General features: G+C 39.2%; 1 protein-coding gene across 1 annotated transcript in view; it reads right to left on the reverse strand.

Annotated features, from left to right (window-relative positions):
• Positions 1-897: 897 nt before the first annotated feature.
• The window catches only part of LOC132861883 (probable phospholipid-transporting ATPase IIA), a 38,831-nt gene continuing 22,126 nt past the window's right edge, over positions 898-17,602 (reverse strand). The window contains exons 18-28 of the mRNA XM_060893520.1: positions 16,607-16,777; positions 15,620-15,718; positions 13,941-14,030; positions 12,811-12,955; positions 11,797-11,861; positions 10,947-11,102; positions 9,438-9,502; positions 7,743-7,851; positions 7,604-7,661; positions 6,070-6,273; positions 898-3,625 (exon numbers count right to left, since the gene is read on the reverse strand). Coding sequence (XP_060749503.1) covers positions 3,489-3,625; positions 6,070-6,273; positions 7,604-7,661; positions 7,743-7,851; positions 9,438-9,502; positions 10,947-11,102; positions 11,797-11,861; positions 12,811-12,955; positions 13,941-14,030; positions 15,620-15,718; positions 16,607-16,777 — 1,299 coding nt within the window. The 3' untranslated portion in view covers positions 898-3,488. The remainder of the gene's footprint in view (positions 3,626-6,069; positions 6,274-7,603; positions 7,662-7,742; positions 7,852-9,437; positions 9,503-10,946; positions 11,103-11,796; positions 11,862-12,810; positions 12,956-13,940; positions 14,031-15,619; positions 15,719-16,606; positions 16,778-17,602) is intronic.

Below are 17,602 nucleotides of genomic sequence, written 5' to 3' on the forward strand. Positions count from 1 at the left end.
AGGTCATTACATACAAGAGCAAAAAGGCACAGTCTTATATCCCTTAATGCAAAGTATTTCTTTTGAAACATTATAATATTATATTGCTTTTATTACAGAGAATACATTTTTTTAACTGAAAATTTGAGCTTGAAACATTACACCAGACGGTATAGATGCTTCTATATCAGTTATAAAAACTATACAATGCACAAAAATGTATTCATTGATCTGTCCAGCTAAAAACATCACATTCTATTCTATAATGTGTTACAGTTTATTCATGTGGAGTCACACATCAGTGTGATACGGCACTCAGTACTTTTCCACGTTGTAAGAGGATTGGAACAATTACGGGGCCTAGCTGTAAATTTGGAGATGGCGTTACAGTACAGATGCTATGGATCTGATTAAAATTTAGCTCAATGCCAAGCGCCCAAAGAAACCTTTCCATTATTGGAGTGTATTAAGGAAAGTAATAAATAAACTATTTGCAGACATGCTAAAGTGAATTGCGCACAGATTTCATAGAATTACAATTTATTCCTTATTTGACGTTTTACGTTACATAATCAAGCGTCAATAAACTGACTGCTTCTGAGACTCCCTCTCCTGGTGAACACTCACACATCCACACTAATCCCAGGTATTGAATACTCAGTATGTGATTCAGTATGTATTTCCTTATTATTCTATTTTTGTATATTATCATATTTTATTTTAAACACCTTTTTAAATCTTGACTTCTAACAAGGACAGACATAAAAAAAATGTCACTACATATCGCTCTGTGTATGATAGTGTATGTGACATAAAATTAGTATTTGAATCTATATTCATACATGAAATAAAATGATATATATATAAAAATAAAAAACTCCCCGAACAGAAGAACTGAAATCACACTCAACTCCAACATCCATGATAAGAAAACTCCTACTTTATTTAGACGCCACGGACACTCGGTTATTTTGTCCCTTTTTTGTTCGGCAATTATTTATCAGTGTGCAAATTCCAACGCAAATTAGAAATGTTAATAAATAAAATGCTTTTTTTTTTGTTTGTTATTTACAATACAGCAATTCACAAGTCATCAACTAATAAAAAGTAGTTTGGACATTTACAAAACGAATAACAAGAACAGAACAGAAATCACATGAAGTACATGGCATTGTACACTAGTCTAGGTCCAACTGCAAAGTCAGCAGTAGTACAATGCCTGTGAACACAAATCAAAGCAAAGACAATTTGTTCTTGATATGTTACCTGTTTGAATGATCATTATAATTAATCAGTGATTATTTACTGTAATACGTGTGATATGGATTTGTTATGTTTAAATATCCCTTAATTTATTATTAAGCTATTCCCTTCTTGAATGTAATTTATTGCACCCAGGAGGACAAATTGGAGTCCTTATAAAACAAAGAAATCTTTTTGCATGCAGAAGTACCAACACTGCTAACAACAAGCATCAGAGAGAAAAATCCTGTATTTTTTTACAAGGTCTTTTAAAGGAGAACAAACATAAACCATCAACACCTTCTTGTTTTATACTGGTTCACAAAACCGTGGCTTGTGAATATACTTATAAACTCAAAAGTGGGTTGACGTCTTTTTTGAGCTCTGAGTTCAAGCCACAAATGGGGGGAAAAACTACAAACTAACTGTGTATTGTTTCCTTCAAAAACAAGCAAACTGTACAGACTCTGTTATTTAACTCTGACTGATCTCACGAAAATACCAGTTTATACCACATAACCCTAGAAAAATGAAAAACTGATACTTTAGTGTTAAATGTTGTTAGTGGCCATTTTGAACTCGGGGATGAGCACGACTTCCCAAGTCGGAGGTCAGAGTTACAAGTTTAAGACTAACACTGCATGAAGTCGACATGAAACAGAATCGGATGCTAGCTGTACGCACGTACGTCCCTCGTCCTTTCCCCTTCGGTGAACGTTAATCTTGCTTGGATTGTTGCTTTAGCTAAAATAACACAAAAGTCTAGTGTTCACATGTCTCCATAAAAGAGCTCCAAAATCGTAAATGCAATAGCAAAACCATAAATGTTGTCACCCCTGACTGCAAGAAAAGTGGTCAATATGGCACATGGTCAGAGTGTCACCTTTGTTACCTTACCAAAAAAAAAAAAAAGACGTTTGAACGAATCCACACGCTGAAACACAGTTAATCAATATTAAGTGCATACATTAGATCGTTTAGCTTATGTACAATCCTGATGTGAAATGTAGACAATGCACAAAGAGTTTTGGAGCTGTGAGAGACGTAGACTAAGTGTAGTAGAAAAAGGAAAAGTGGTTAGTGCTCTGTCTGAAATCTACTCATTCATGCACAGAGACAGAGGGAAACCAGAGGTCACCGCAAGAGTGGACAAGGTTAGAGGGAGCAGAAACGGGAGCTGAAATAGCAGTTTGTTTGTGGTGTGTTATACTCATCATGGTCTTTAGACACAACACAATGGTATTCAGTGACCTTACGTCCAACCAACACCACCGTCTGAGACGACATGCTAATCTAAACAGATCGACTACACTACAGGGGCGCGCACACACACTTACAATCACTTTATATTCAATATATTTAATTTCTAGAATACTTTCCACAGCAATACCTTTCAAATGATCAAGTCTGAACCAAAATTCATTCATTCATTCATTCATTCATCTTCTACCGCTTATCCGAATGACCTCGGGTCACGGGGAGCCTGTGCCTATCTCAGGCGTCATCGGGCATCAAGGCAGGATACACCCTGGATGGAGTGCCAACCCATCGCAGGGCACACACACACACTCATTCACTCACACACTACGGACAATTTGCCAGAGATGCCAATCAACCTACCATGCATGTCTTTGGACCGGGGGAGGAAACCGGAGTACCCGGAGGAAACCCCCGAGGCATGGGGAGAACATGCAAACTCCACACACACAAGGTGGAGGTGGGAATCGAACCCCCAACCCTGGTGGTGTGAGGCGAACGTGCTAACCACTAAGCCACCGTGCCCCCCTTGAACCAAAATTAATTAATTAATTTTTAATTAAATTAATTTCCTCTCTTTTCCCTATACCTTCTTTGTAAAATAAATGAAGTCGAAATTAATTTCTCTCAGGATTCTCAAAAGCTCCGGTGCGCACCGTAGCTACAGTAACCCGCATGTTTAGCCCTCACTAGTGAGTGACTCACTCGAGCAATCAAGCATGAAAGTACCCTCATGATTCAGCTCTGAAGGCCCTTTAGGAGCCCGGCTCAGCTTCATAGCTGTGGTGTGACTGCAAATGGCACAAATGAGAAGATTCATGCATTATATTTGAGACACACCTTCCAGAATGGCCCTTTGACATTCTCGCTGCTTTTAATAGAAAAACAAAAGCCTGTGCAAATTGCTTCAGTCACCCACATGACCAAAAAATGTATAATAATTAAAAAAAAATAAATAAAAAAAACACACCCAGGAAATGCGTCTTTCTGTTTACATTTCTTGATCGTCTCTAGGAGGTCAGCTTGGAGTAGCTGGGAGGTGAGAAGCGTCTGCGCAGGTATTTCAGGATGTACAGAGGCAAGCAGCTGACCAGCGTGATGACGGTCACCTTCCAAACGAACGACAGCGTGGTGATAAAATAGACATCTGTGGGTGGATGACAGGAAGCGGAGAATTAAAGACAGTAACGATTGATTACAACAACAGTTCTTAGGTACAAATCTACACCACAGAGCTGAGATTATCCACTGAAGCAATAATGAGACCGTTTTTTTTTTTTTGTTTTTTGTTTTTTTTGGGGGGGGATTACTAATCAAGATTATCCCAGCATGTTTACTGATCAATCACAGTAGCCTTCCATTTGGGATATTCTAAGACCATTAAATGACCAAGATGAAATTAGACTCATGATGTTTGGGTGGGTTTGCAATAACAGCAGCAGCAGCCAGAGTAGCATTGTTCGAACACTTGCCTGTGTAGTTTATGTACATCAACGGAATTAAAAGTGGCATCCCTATCTACTGTATCCCTGTCGGTCTTGTTTCCAAGCAAACATTTCGCATTCTCATACACAAACATCAAATTTTGTTTGTTGTTGTTAAGTAAACAAATTAAATATGTTTCGTTTTAGCTATATATATATATATATATATATATATATATATATATATATATAAATAAAATTCTTAATTATACAATCATATAATCAAATTATAGTGTTATAGTTACAGTGATATTCGTACACAACTCGTATTTTTAGCACATAAGACAGCAATGACTTATACAAACAGACTGAAAAACTGACTTTTTTTTAGTTTTCAATAGTGTAGGATTTAGTTTAATGGTTTGTTGGCAGGTTGTTTCCAAACCTACATATCATCATACTGTAGACTGAAGAAATGCCTTCAAGTATCACGATATGATATGTCCGTCATACCATATACTGAATATGACAAATAAGCTACTAAGCTCTCTGGAAGACTCGTCTGCAGTCTGCAATTCCGTCAAGGCTTTGTTTCTATTCTTGTATTTAGCATTTTAAATTCCTGTCGAATAAGCCTACATTACACCGCACATTTATATATAAAAAGAATATTATAATACTCTGTGACTTATTTAAAGAATTAGCAAGGTGCAATTTTAAATTAGCAATTTTCTCCCATGGTTTTGGTAATACTGCACCACCTTAACCTCTCAAAAAATGACAGGTTTCGCCTTAAAATCGAAACTTTCAGTAAACTCCAAACATTCTCTACTGACCTCCTCTGAAAGCACAGATAACACTACATTAGCAGTGTGAAGTGTGAAAGAGTTTAAAACAGGTATGCAAACACTGACTGACTACAATACTGACGTTTTTCAATACTGAAAAACAAATTATTGTCTCTTTTACTGTCTACCTGCTATTGTACTGCTCTTGGGCCTATTACAGAACTGTTGCAGAAAGCATTGAACTGAAAAGTAGTGAAGAAAAAAAAGTATTTTGTGGATCAGGTAGACAAAAAATGTCTTAGCTGTGACAAAATGCCCACAAGCAACTTAACACAAACATGGTATTTTGTGAAAAAGTACAATAAAGTTTTGTACAATAAAGAGATGCTTAAACACTTGGAAGTGAAAAGAAAAAGCATTTTTGTGCCCATACCACAAAAATATCCTGCTTCTATTGTGCCAACGAGCATCAACAGAAACCACAAAACGTCTTGAAGTAATTTGGAGTGATGAGACAAAAATTGAACTTTATGGTCACCACCATAAACCGTTATGTTTGGAGAGCAGTCAACAAGGCCTACGATATGAAACACAACACCCCTACCATGAAGTTTTGGGGGTGGTCTGGGGCAGTACTGGGGTTGTGTGAGCTAGATTAAAAAATGTAACATGAATACAGAAAGTTATCGGAGAATACTTGAAGTGTGTACTTGAGAATTTCAAATGAAAGCCTGTACATGTGAAGTAGAAATGTATGATCCAAATCAAAAAGAAAACAATTTCTTGGAGAGAAAACTGGTACTTTCGGGCATTTAACCCCCTTACGCAGGCCGTGTGATAAACACACAGACCTTGGGCACAATAGTGATCTAGCAGGAAACGAGCAGAGGCGAGTGGTATTTCCTTTCCTATATAGTGTCCACTGCACTGGTCACAGTCTGCGTGGGCAGTCTGGAATAGTAGCAAGCATTAATTTAGGAAAACAGCAGAAGTGTTAGGGGAAAGCCGTGAACTCTTGGCTGGGGTAGAAGGGAAATGGAGGAGGAATGTGGCCGCATTCCTTCACCTGGTTTAAAACTTTTGACGTCAGAACAGTTTAAGAGTAAGAGGATGCTTTGCAAGAGGATACACAGTTTGTTTATAACCTTGACCGGTACCCTGACATGTAGCATGACTGAAATTTCAGAAACTGGTATACAAAATTAAAAAACATAAACATGAGTAGGTTGTTACATGTAATGTTTTTTAAAGGATTCCTAAAGTAACACTAATAAATAACTAAAATTAGTAAAGGTTAATAATGTGATAGTAGTATAATGATAAAATTGCTGACAGTATGTTTTTGTAGAAAGTTGAAGGCATCTTTTTTGCGCTCTTACCGATGAATTCGTGTAAGAAGACGAGTGAAGCGATGTAGCAAGCCAGACTCAGGAGCTCGGCCACAATCATGAGCCAGTGCCACGTCTGCACTGTCAGTGCCACCATGAGCAGCTCGGTCAAGATCAGAGAGGTGAATGAAATTGCCACGATGTGCACAAACTCTGACTCAAAGAGCAGCAGGGCGCCGTACATGATGATGCTGCCTGCAAATCACAAGAGACCAAACAAAACTCATTTCTAACAAGGCCTACACAAACACAAGTAAAAAACACTATTATATCTAACTGGGAATCATTGCTATAAAAGCTCAGCTTTGACAATAAAAAAACTGGGAGTTGTACGGCAAGTGCGTCACATAATCAAATCACGCTGTTAACATATACACAGTTGCCAGTTTATTAGGTACACTTAAATAATACCTACAGAATACCCATCGGCCTATTTTTCAGGTACATTGATCTGATCTCTTGCTAATCAGCATTATGTTACAGTCCTCTACACCTATCCATCACTCCAATGGAAACACTGTTACTGTACGTGAATGGAAAGGGTCAAAGGGGTGCTAACAAACTGTCCATTACTAATAAATGTGTTACAGTCATGAAATGTATAGGCATAGGTAAAATCATAGTGATCAAGTTTATACTAAAATTTCTCCAATTCAATGATTTACAGTGTAAAAGCATTAGGTTGTCTAAGCAAACTAGTTACAATATAAGGAATATAAGGAAGCAGCACAAATGTATAGTTCTGTAAAGCTGCTTTGAGACAATGGGAAATTGTTAAAAGCGCTATATAAATAAATTGAACTGAACTGAACTGAACGTATAGGAAGTGAACATGGTAGTGTTACAAGTTTGCTTCACTGGAACTAAAGGAAGCCTGACATGATTATAAGTGTGAAAGACAGGTGTCCATAAACATTTGGCCATATATTGTATTTTACAAAAAAAGAAGACTGCATGTTAGAGACTCGGCGCTTTACTGTCTTTCAGAATCAGGAAGAGATCCATTTTCCATATTTTTGGGGGAATGCCTTAAAATTGAAACCTGAATGTGAAAACAAACAAGGATTTGCTTGTTGATTTAAGCTTAAAGAAAAGAAAGAAAGAAAAAAAAAAAAACAGACACCGAACAATTAAAGGAAACATTAATGTGGGTAGGTGAGGTTTGGGTGTAGCACTTGATTTGCCATGTAACACGCCTTTAAAGGACACAAAAGGCAAAAGTGGAAAACCACCTTAGGTTATTTAACATAAACATCAGACAAATACAGTATTTAAGCTAACCAGGGGAACCATGTGGGTGAGTTTTGTTTGAGTAAAACAACATTCGCTGTATGAGATCCACAGTACTGTCGTATTGTCTCGACTTAGAGTCTCTCTGTTTTCTTAGCAAGCCGCTGGGCTGCCGTTGCAAAGTCATGCTTCATTTAGAGGTAAAAATACATAGTTCACTCAATTTAGAACACCCAGTGCCTTGTCCATGTAAAACATTTCACAGTGTAATAAAATAAATACCAAATCAGCTTACCTTGGTAGATACTTATCAAAACCCATATGAGGAAAGTTTTGTAGGAAAGAGGTCGACCCTGAAAGAATAAGAAGGGTAAGCCGAGTCGTGATAAAAGCTTTCCTTTTGTAATTTGACATGAACGAAGATTGTCAGATACCTTTAGTAGATCCTTGTAGAGTTCAGGATAAAGCATAGCCACCTCAGATTTCACATCTTTATCCAAAACCAGGGAGAAAACAGGAAACATGGTGTAGATCGTCGAGTAGCTACAGAATGTGGAATAAACATGTGTTAAGAATTAGCAGCCATGTCTTTCATTCGAAAAACAACAACTGCTAAACAATGCTCAGCATAAGTATTGGCACTGTATAGCAGATGGGTCAATATTTGGTAGAATTCCCTTTGGCTGCAGTTACAGCTGTTTTCGCACATCTGGATCCAAATATTTTTGGCCTTTCTTCTTGGAAAAGTTGCTCAAGCGCTGACATATCGTACAGAGACTGTACAGACAGCAATTTTCAAATCTTACGACAGATTCTTAATCAGATAGAGGTCTGCATACACATATTCAGGTTCATGGATTTTGAACCATGCCAGTGCAGCTACAGAAGTATGCTTATATTTGAATTGAAAGATGAACATTCTGCCCCAATATCAACTCTCTTGCAGACGGGGACAAGCTGTCTTCTAGGACGGAAGAAATTCTGAGCAGTTTCCCCGTAACTGCTGATGAAAAAAGCAACCCCAAGACATGATGCTAACACCACCATGCTTCACTTAAGGGACGATACGAGTGTGATGAAGCAATGCTGGGTTTCTGCCAAATACTGTGCTTTGTGCAAAAGACAAAAAGTTGGTCTGATCTGATCAGAGAACATTCTGAACATATTAGAAGTATCAGATTGTCTTTCTTCTCAACATTATTGCATAAATCCCATCTTTGAGGAGCTCCCTATGTATGGCTGTCCTATAGATCTTTCCAGCTCCTTCAGAGTTAACCGTGGATTTTTGGGTTCTTCTCTAATTATTTATAAACTTCTTGTTTTAATAATAGATTTAGTTGAGCTTAGAGCTGATCGTGTTTGGGATATTTTGTTTGACCAACTTTTAGTGATACTTTTCTAGAGCTTTGTCCTTTGACTTGCTTTGAAGAACGGGCAAAATTGTCAGGATCCTCATGTGCAAATCTGACATATCCCAGTAAATCAACCAATGTGAAAAAGTGTGTTCCACGATGCTTGATGTTCCTAACTGCCATAATCAGGGTGATCATTTCTATTCCTAGTGGGACACATTGATTTGTATCTTACAATTCAATTACAACTGCTTGGAAATCTGCAATGAGCAGTGCAGAAGGGTGAAAGCAACGGTAGCTGTTTAGCCACTATTTCTGTTATTAGCAAGTTATTCTTACATCATAGAGACTATGGACAAGATATTCTTTCATTAAATTGTTTTTAAAGCTTTGTAACTCCTTTTATCCTCACTCTGACAAATCCTGGCAACAACTGAAAACAGCGGATGGTTTCTTAGCCTTGACTCACAGCAATACGACTATGGGTCAATTTTTTTTTTTCAAACCACACACTGCCTTAGAAACGCTGATACACAGTACACAAAACTTTGCCCCAAACTATGAAATGAATATCTCAGCTCATAATTTCTAGCATTACAAAGGAACTATTGGTGTTCGGCAGCTTCCATGCAGTCAGCACTGTGTGAACTTTTTTTCACCGTAACAATACTGCAGCTCAAATCAAATGTCACAGCAGTATGCAATGCATAATTGAAATGCCAGTGAGATTTCACTGAGTGCGATGAGTCACCACAGCTGTGTGATTATGCCACTCACCCGATGATGAGAAAGCCTTGGTAGAGAGGAACTGATGCGAAGTAGAAAACGGAGGAGAAGACGGCCTAGGGAAGATTCAAGCAGATATTTACTACTGTGCGTTATAGCTGACGTACTTCATCAAAGCGTTTTTGGTTTATACATCTATTCCAAACCTGTTATCCACTGCACATTAACTATATTAACATGTATATACTCAAAAAAAAGAGGAAAAAAGTAAAGTCATTCATTTAGTTAGACATTTTGGCTGACATTCTTATTTAGAGTGACCTCACTAATGCTCGTGTGGCTGAATGAGGCACAAATCCACACAGCCACTTTCCAAAAACTAGTGCCAATCCTTCCCAGAAAATGGGAGGTTATTTTAACAGTAAGGGTGGCTAACTCTGGAATGTGATGTCGTGTAGGATGGTCAGGTGTCCACAAACATTTGCCCATATAGTAAAGCTCATGTATCCTTGGTTTCTCGCTAATTAGCTTAATTTTGTAGTGTTAAATGCACTAACATGCACATCTCGGAGATGACATTTTACCGTATTAGTACACAGAATAAAGGAGCTGGTAGCAAGTTAGAGGAGCTGCTCACTATGTTAGGATCACTTTGCTATGATCTTAGCACATCTGCCTCACATACAAAGACAGACCTACTGTATGTTTCATAGACTAAACCTAAGAGCTGGGGGCCCACCATCTCAGCATTCTGACCATCAGAACAAAGTCAGAAAGCTTGGCTTGGTGACAGCAGCAGCTGCAAATTTGCGGCAAGTTGAATTTTTTATGATCAGATGCCAAATTCATTGTATAGTAACAATACTGAAGCTTGTCCATGCCAGTGACTGGGCTATTCCACAACGAATCCTTGTGACCTCTTGTGAAACTGTTCTGGCAATCAAGAATGTAAGGAAGTTATGTATGTAACCATAGTTCAGTGACTACAGTAAGTGGAGGACCACCAAACCTCTGGGTCAAGAAAGGGGGAATCTGAAAAACTAAGTGTGACGTAGCGTGGATATGTTTGCTATTTCGTACTTAGCAAGAAAACCAGCACACAGGAAAACTGCCTAGCAAGAAGAACTCAAGGAACTACAGGATTATCATCAAGGTCAAAGGATGAATAAGGTGCAATGTTCCCAGCAGAGACATGGAAAGGTATCTGTAACATCCATCTCTATTTTTAAGAACAGAGTACAAGAGTGAGCCTTTTTGCATTTAACTGCATGACTCAGAAGAGTAACCTCACTCAATTTGTTTACTGTGTTGCAACGTTTGTTCAACAAACTACTGTTGAAGATTTTTGACTCATTAATAAAGATCCTCATTAACATGAGTCATAGTGCGGTCTGTGCCAATGCTTGGGTGTGTGACAGATTATTTTGGGGTTGAAGAATAGTTTTAACCTGGAAAGTAAAAGCAGTTTTTTTGGAAACATAGACCTGTTTGTGAATATAGGGAGTGGTTTACTTTTCTCTGCTTTACACACACACACACACACACACACACACACAGTACCTGCATGGTACTGATACAGAGGCTCCTGTGAATGACAAACTGACTGAGGGCAGCCGATCTCTTGTAGCTGTTTCGTCCATGCACCATGAGCAGTCTGCCCAGATGTTTGAACTGAGTCACTGAAAAATCAGCAGCGAGTGAAGCCTGCTTTCCCTCCTGACAAAACAAACACACAACATTTTTAGTTTGCTTTCCCTCTCTACGAAGAATAAAAGAAAACATACTTTATACATATGTAGAAATGCTAGTAGATTTATCTGCAGTGTGAATGAAATGAAACCATGAAGCCCAGAGAGCTATAGACATTTCAGGGAAAAATTACAATCCCACATAAACCACGCCAATTTAATCTGGGTTGTGCTATGTTAGTCACGGGTGAGTCAATATCAGTTAACCAGCTCATAATGTCTCATTTTCGGCGTTTGGAAAGAGCGTTTGGCCCACCACAAAATTTGGCTTGGGACAATTCTGACTTTGCAGTGTTTGAAGTCACTGTAGACTCAATATCGTAAAAAAAACAAAAAAAGCACACTGAAACTCTCCAACACCTACAAGCAGAGCGATGTTTCAATGATCCCATCCCGTCTGTGTCCTCGCCGACAGACAAATCATAGACAGTGACGGACAAATATAGCCAGATGTAGGTCAAAAACCATTCGCACTGTTTTGTGGCTTTTACTCGCACACTACTTCCACAAATTAGGTATGAAGAGTGGAAAATCTTTATCCAGATGTGCGAGTGTGTGGAGCATGTGATAATGATGCGGTAAGCACACATGGCGAGATGGTAGCGGATGTGTGCGACAAAGCGTTTGACACTGCAGACGCACAGGGACCAAGTGGCTCTTACTTTGCCTTCCACTCCCACGCCACAGTCAGCTTCCTGGATCATGCTGACATCATTTCCTCCGTCCCCTGAGAGACAGACAGAGAGATAGCAATGTTGGCTGAGTGACCAGTACTTCTGAGATTATTGTAGGGCAGTTTTTACACAGCAGTGCAACACAATTTTGTCATATTTCACTGTTATTATTTACTGAAAAACTAAAATAATACATGCATGCAGTGTTAAGAGAGGACGAGAACTGATACCATGTGCTAAAATATCTGTGTGAACAAAATATTCAGATATATTTTTAATTTTACACAGAGATGTCTCAAACTTTGACCTTTTCGAACACATTAAGACATGGTGTAAATCTGTCCCGTTAGCTTACTAAATATTTAGCATGCTATATATTTTAATGTATGAGGGTTACATTCTGCATTGTTTATTGCAAGCCGGTGTCAGAAAGGTGAAAACGACATAATCTGAATTTCTGTCAATGCATTCACTCCAGCTCTTAAAGCAAAGAGGGAGCTCAGGGGTTAAAGTGTTGGACTACTGTTCGGAAGGTCGTGAGCTCAAACCCTAGGCCCCTGAGCAAGGCCCTTAATCCTGAACCTCTAGTGTGTAGTGTAACTGTGCCCTGTGGTGGTTTGACTCCCTGTCCAGGAAGTCCCCTGCCTTGTGCCCCATGTCCCCTGACATTGACTGCAGGGTCTCTGTGACTCTGTTTAGTACAACCGAAAACAACATTAACATTTGGACATAGCTTTGGTCCCTCCACTGTGTTGCGTATGTACGTTATGCCAGTCCTTTGTCTTCCGTGATCTTAAATGCTCTATAATTTCCTAGGAATCTTGTAGCCAAGAAATAATCCGTGCTGTGACTTTAGCCTACAAGAGTGAATTGTGGTCTTGCTAAACATATTTTACTTTTATACGCTCTACACAAAATGTCTGCTAAATTAAAATATCATTCAGAGCCACATCTCATTGAAGAAAGGATGCTCTCTGTCACAGTGATGCACAATGTACTCACCCACAGCACACGTGAGTTTGCCTGTGCGCTCCTGCAGCAGCCTCACGATCTGAGCTTTCTGTGTTGGAGCACAGCGACAGCACACCACAGCTGGGCACTGGCACGCCAGCTCCATAAACTCATACTCATAATACTTCAGGCATACCTGCAGAAAACAGTCTATTTAATGACTTCCTTACTGAAAAAATTGGCTAGTAATCTGTCACCAAACACAGTGGTGCTACATGACATGGTAGCTATGATATAAATCTAATTTGTGGCCTATTATTAAAAATCTGGAAGGATTTTGTCTAAAGCTAATAAATGATTTGTCACCTTCTGTCTGTGGCTCAGTTACATTGATACCGGTGCAGATGTTCAGGAACACATCTGCCTACAATGACCACTTTTGTGTCTCATTTTACAAATTGATAAAGATGATAGTATGTGTGGAATAAACTGAACAGGAGATGAGGGTAACTAGTTATCTGGAGGATTGGCTGCTCGACTGGTCCCAGCATCTCTCAGGGTAAGAGGTAGGTACACATCATGACTCTTTTCTGTTCTGGCACTGAGGTCATGATGTCCTAAAAGTTGATGAGTCTTAATATCCGGCTATCTACAAAGACAGGTGAAGACCTAACCTACCTTTTCCTGAAACACGTAAACTAGCGCTTATATTCCCGGTTTGTTTGCATGAATATATTTAAAAAACGAAGAGTTTTAGGTTGATGCTATCCTAAGTCTCTGTCCTGAACCAGTGACAGAGACTTCAAAGCACTTTTGTATGTTGCTTCGGATAAGGACGTCTGTCAAATGTAATTGTTATGGTGTACAGATACATCTTTGAGATTGGTAGTTGGCAAACTGCGCATTTTTGTATTATCAACTCCAAGACATAGGGAAAAAAAGCCTGGTGAGGGAACGATTGTTTATAGCTGTTTTAAAGTAAGTGATAATAGGAACTAAGTTGTCTCTCTGGACGTTCTATGACGTACAAACTAACGGTGCATGGTTCAATGCAGAACAAATAAAAATTGCAAATTGCTGTGGTATGAAAGGATGTTCCAAATGTTGAATGCTTTCTGTGAGCTCAACCTACTACACTTAAAAGTGGTATCACATTATGACTGGCTATGCATGAGGTTTACCTCAAGAGAGTCTCCTGATATTACCAGAGCACAGTCGTGCTTCCTCCTGAAAGCGTTGAGCTCGAGGTGGGCCTCGCCCCGTGTGGTCACCTGGAAACACACAAAAAAAAAATAATGTACAGTGTCAGCTGGGTTAGGGTTACACATACATTTAAGCACGCACACAATGATAGTAATCTCACTCAAATAAACTAGAGAGCTTAACCACATCAAACGCAGAAGAATACAGCTGCTGACTTCAACTGTCAGCTCTCGTAAAAGGTCCATGACCCAAGCCAACCGCTTAACTGTCACGCGGACATGCTTGCCTGCCACTCTCGTGTGGAATAGAGTTTCATAAAGGAAATGAGGCTCTGGGTTTGTTAGATCGAACTTAACAGATAGGCCTAAGTTTGGTTCCATTACAAATGTCACCTCAGGAGACAAATTCATTTTATAAAGTTCTGCACGGAAACATAATAACAGGAGGAATAGTTAATATTTTTGCCTCTCCAGAAAAACAAAAACAACAAAAAAAAACCAGGAAAGGTCAAAATAATGAACATGATGTTAAGCTTTCAAGTTAATGCAATACGGAGCGATTACTCTCTTCTGCTGTTTATTAAAGTTAACAATGAAATCACGTTGTCAACAAATCTAAGAAAGAATCATGCCCAGAAATCCTGCAGTTCTTGGGCAGGAAAGGATGTTTTCTAATCAGAGGAGTGTACACAATTTGGCCATCCATCTGTCAACTTTAAAACACATTTAGACTCTTATCCAGATTTCATTTGTATCTAAAGAGGAAGTTGCTCCAGATGCAAGGCCTCTCGGGCGCCCCAGCGCTCGGGGGGGTGGTGCGGTTGTTTTTAATGCTGTGCCAGACATTGTCTTTGTTTTCGGGTAACGACAGTGCTGCCTTAACCTAAGGGCCCAGACTCCCTCCGCTTTGGCAGTCATCCATAGGGAACACACACACACACACACACACACACACACACACACACACACACACACAAACAGACTTATGCAGGTACAAGGAAAGGTGCAGACCTCTGTTTGACACCCCTAAGGGAATATCAAAGCTGTGTAACTAAATTGGGATGGTCGCAGGTCATGGACTGGACGACTTTGCCAAAGATTGTAAACCTGTCCGTATGTAAACAAATCATTTTAACCCTTATATAATATATAGGAAAAGTGATTCTGAACTTTTTCCCTTCTATTCGCCGTTGATGGGGAAGGTGACAAAACGTAAAATGTACGTTTGATCACAAACTCCATACATACATAAACTACAGATCACTAGCTAGCTCTAGATTTCACTAGCTAACACTTAACACACAACAACTACCATGTATGGAAGGTGAAGGATCCCACGTGCTTCTATAGAGACCTGTACAGCTCTTAAACGCTGCTCATGTACCAATACCTATGTTAAAAGTTGGTATGTATGAAGATTGTATAGTGTTGTTCTGACAGATAATGACAGACAATGCCATACCTCTCGCCCTCAAGAGCAGGGCACTTATACTCACCTGGACGTCCTATTCCTACTGGTGTCATCAGGCACTCGGTGATTATCCTGCTTTAAAATCGGTGCTGTATTTTTAATGCACCATTTTATGCACTTTATATAAAAAAAATAATGTGGAATATTGTATGTTTTTATATAGTGAACAAAATGAGAAAACACTTACAGGCCTAAAGACGTGGACGTCCTGATTACGGGTCACCAAGTGGGCATTCTTGGCTGTGCAAGTGGCTGTCTCCAGTTTGTCTCCTGTCAGCATCCATACCTTTCCAAACAGTAACATTACAACATTATTAATCACTGATTACACTGATGTTACACCTGATAACCTTGCAAGAGAAATATCATGCTTTGTTCATATAATGAATGAAATTGGAGCACAGACATTCACCAAAGGTACAAGCACTGTGTAATGCTACAACATTAACAAGGTATCTTTGGAAAATTAATCTACTCTAATAAAATGATCATAAAAAAACGATGCTGTTTGAATCTCAATTTTTAATCTTTAATTAAATTATGATGGAAAACCACAGAAACATTGATTTGAAAAATAAATACAAAAATATAAAAAATACAAACAAACAAACAAAAAAAAAAATCACACTGTATCTATAAAATCCCGTTTACACGGTGGAGAGCAGATTTTTCTCCTCATTCATTTTCCACCAAATGTCCCTCAAACTTCCATATTCCGTCAACTTCCGCTTCTTCACTAAAGATCATCTCTCCCATAATGCTTGAGTAATTAATCCCACATGCTTTCATTTAGTGCTCAGGCTTTTCACATCTCACTGCCTTTAATTAGCTAACAAGTAGCTCTGTGCATTAAAGGTGCAAGGGATGTGTTCGGTTTCTTTTTTTCTTGCTACTACAAATAACGTGGAAAATATGTTACATGCTTACAAAAATGATGGTTTACGACATGGCCTGTTGAAATAGAAGTATATTATTGGTGGGTTGTGATGGTGTTTATTGTTAAAGACTCTCCCTGATGCATAGAACATGGTGCTAATCACCAAGCAAAGTTGGAAATTAGGGGGTGTATTCAGTAGTTGAAAAGTACCAGTAAGTCTGGACTGCATCGGTCTATAAGAGTTTGGCTGAGCATTGGAAGAAACCCATAAATGCTGCATAAACAGAAGTGGCTTACTTTAATGCCAGCATTGCGGAGGATCTCCAGCGTTGGCCTCACATCAGCCTGCAGCTGGTCCTCCACCCCAGTCAGACACAGCAGCTCCATCTCCATCTCCAAACTCTCGAGGACCGTGGCTACCTTAAGTGAGCGGTCATGGACGCTCAGCTTGGCCTGGACGTAGCGCGCCTATGGGGCACAAACAGGTCCTGACATCTATCTGACAGAACAGCAGGGCTTTTAGATGAAAAGTTGTGTTTGTATTTATGCTAAATAGGTTTTGGTCCCAAAAAAATATGCACGAGTCTTCCTGTGTCCTCTTCAGTGTTTTGCAAATTATTATGATTATTTTTCATTTCTTTTTTTACGGAATCATGGGCACGTTCAGCGCCATAAACTCCATATGATTCAAGATTCAGGATGTTACTATTACTTACTGACAGAAGTACAAAACATACACAACATGTAGTGACACACATTTACACGCAAAATTTCACCTTACATTGCCAAATAGTGATTATTTAAAAGCTAGTGATTTGCTGCCGTTCGACTGTGAGAGTGTGAGAAATGGACAAGAATCCATAGCTATAAATAAATAATTCCACAACATGGACAGGATCAGAGTGTTTGTTTTGAAGTTGGCTATGTTATTAATCTTAGCCCACGAATGATCCTATAAATCAAGCAATGTCCATTGGCCTAATACTGTACATAGCTGCCAAATGCCAAATTGCAGCATGGAGGGCGTAGCCCTTAACCAGTGAATGAGATAAAGACAACACAATGTGTGCGTGAGTCACACAGGAACACACTCTCACTTGGTGAGTCACACACTGAGTCATGCCGCCCACCAGCTCACACACAATTATATACTCTAGCAGTTAGAAAAGGGGGTTAGGAAGTCTTCTGTGGGTGGGCGGGTATGTGAGTGAGTGTGTGTGTGTGTGTGTGTGTGTGTGTGTGTGTGTGTGTGTGTGTGTGTGTGTGTGTGTGTGTGTGTGTGTGAAGGCTGAG

This window comes from Tachysurus vachellii, chromosome 19 (assembly GCF_030014155.1).
Source record: "Tachysurus vachellii isolate PV-2020 chromosome 19, HZAU_Pvac_v1, whole genome shotgun sequence".
NCBI lineage: Eukaryota > Metazoa > Chordata > Actinopteri > Siluriformes > Bagridae > Tachysurus > Tachysurus vachellii.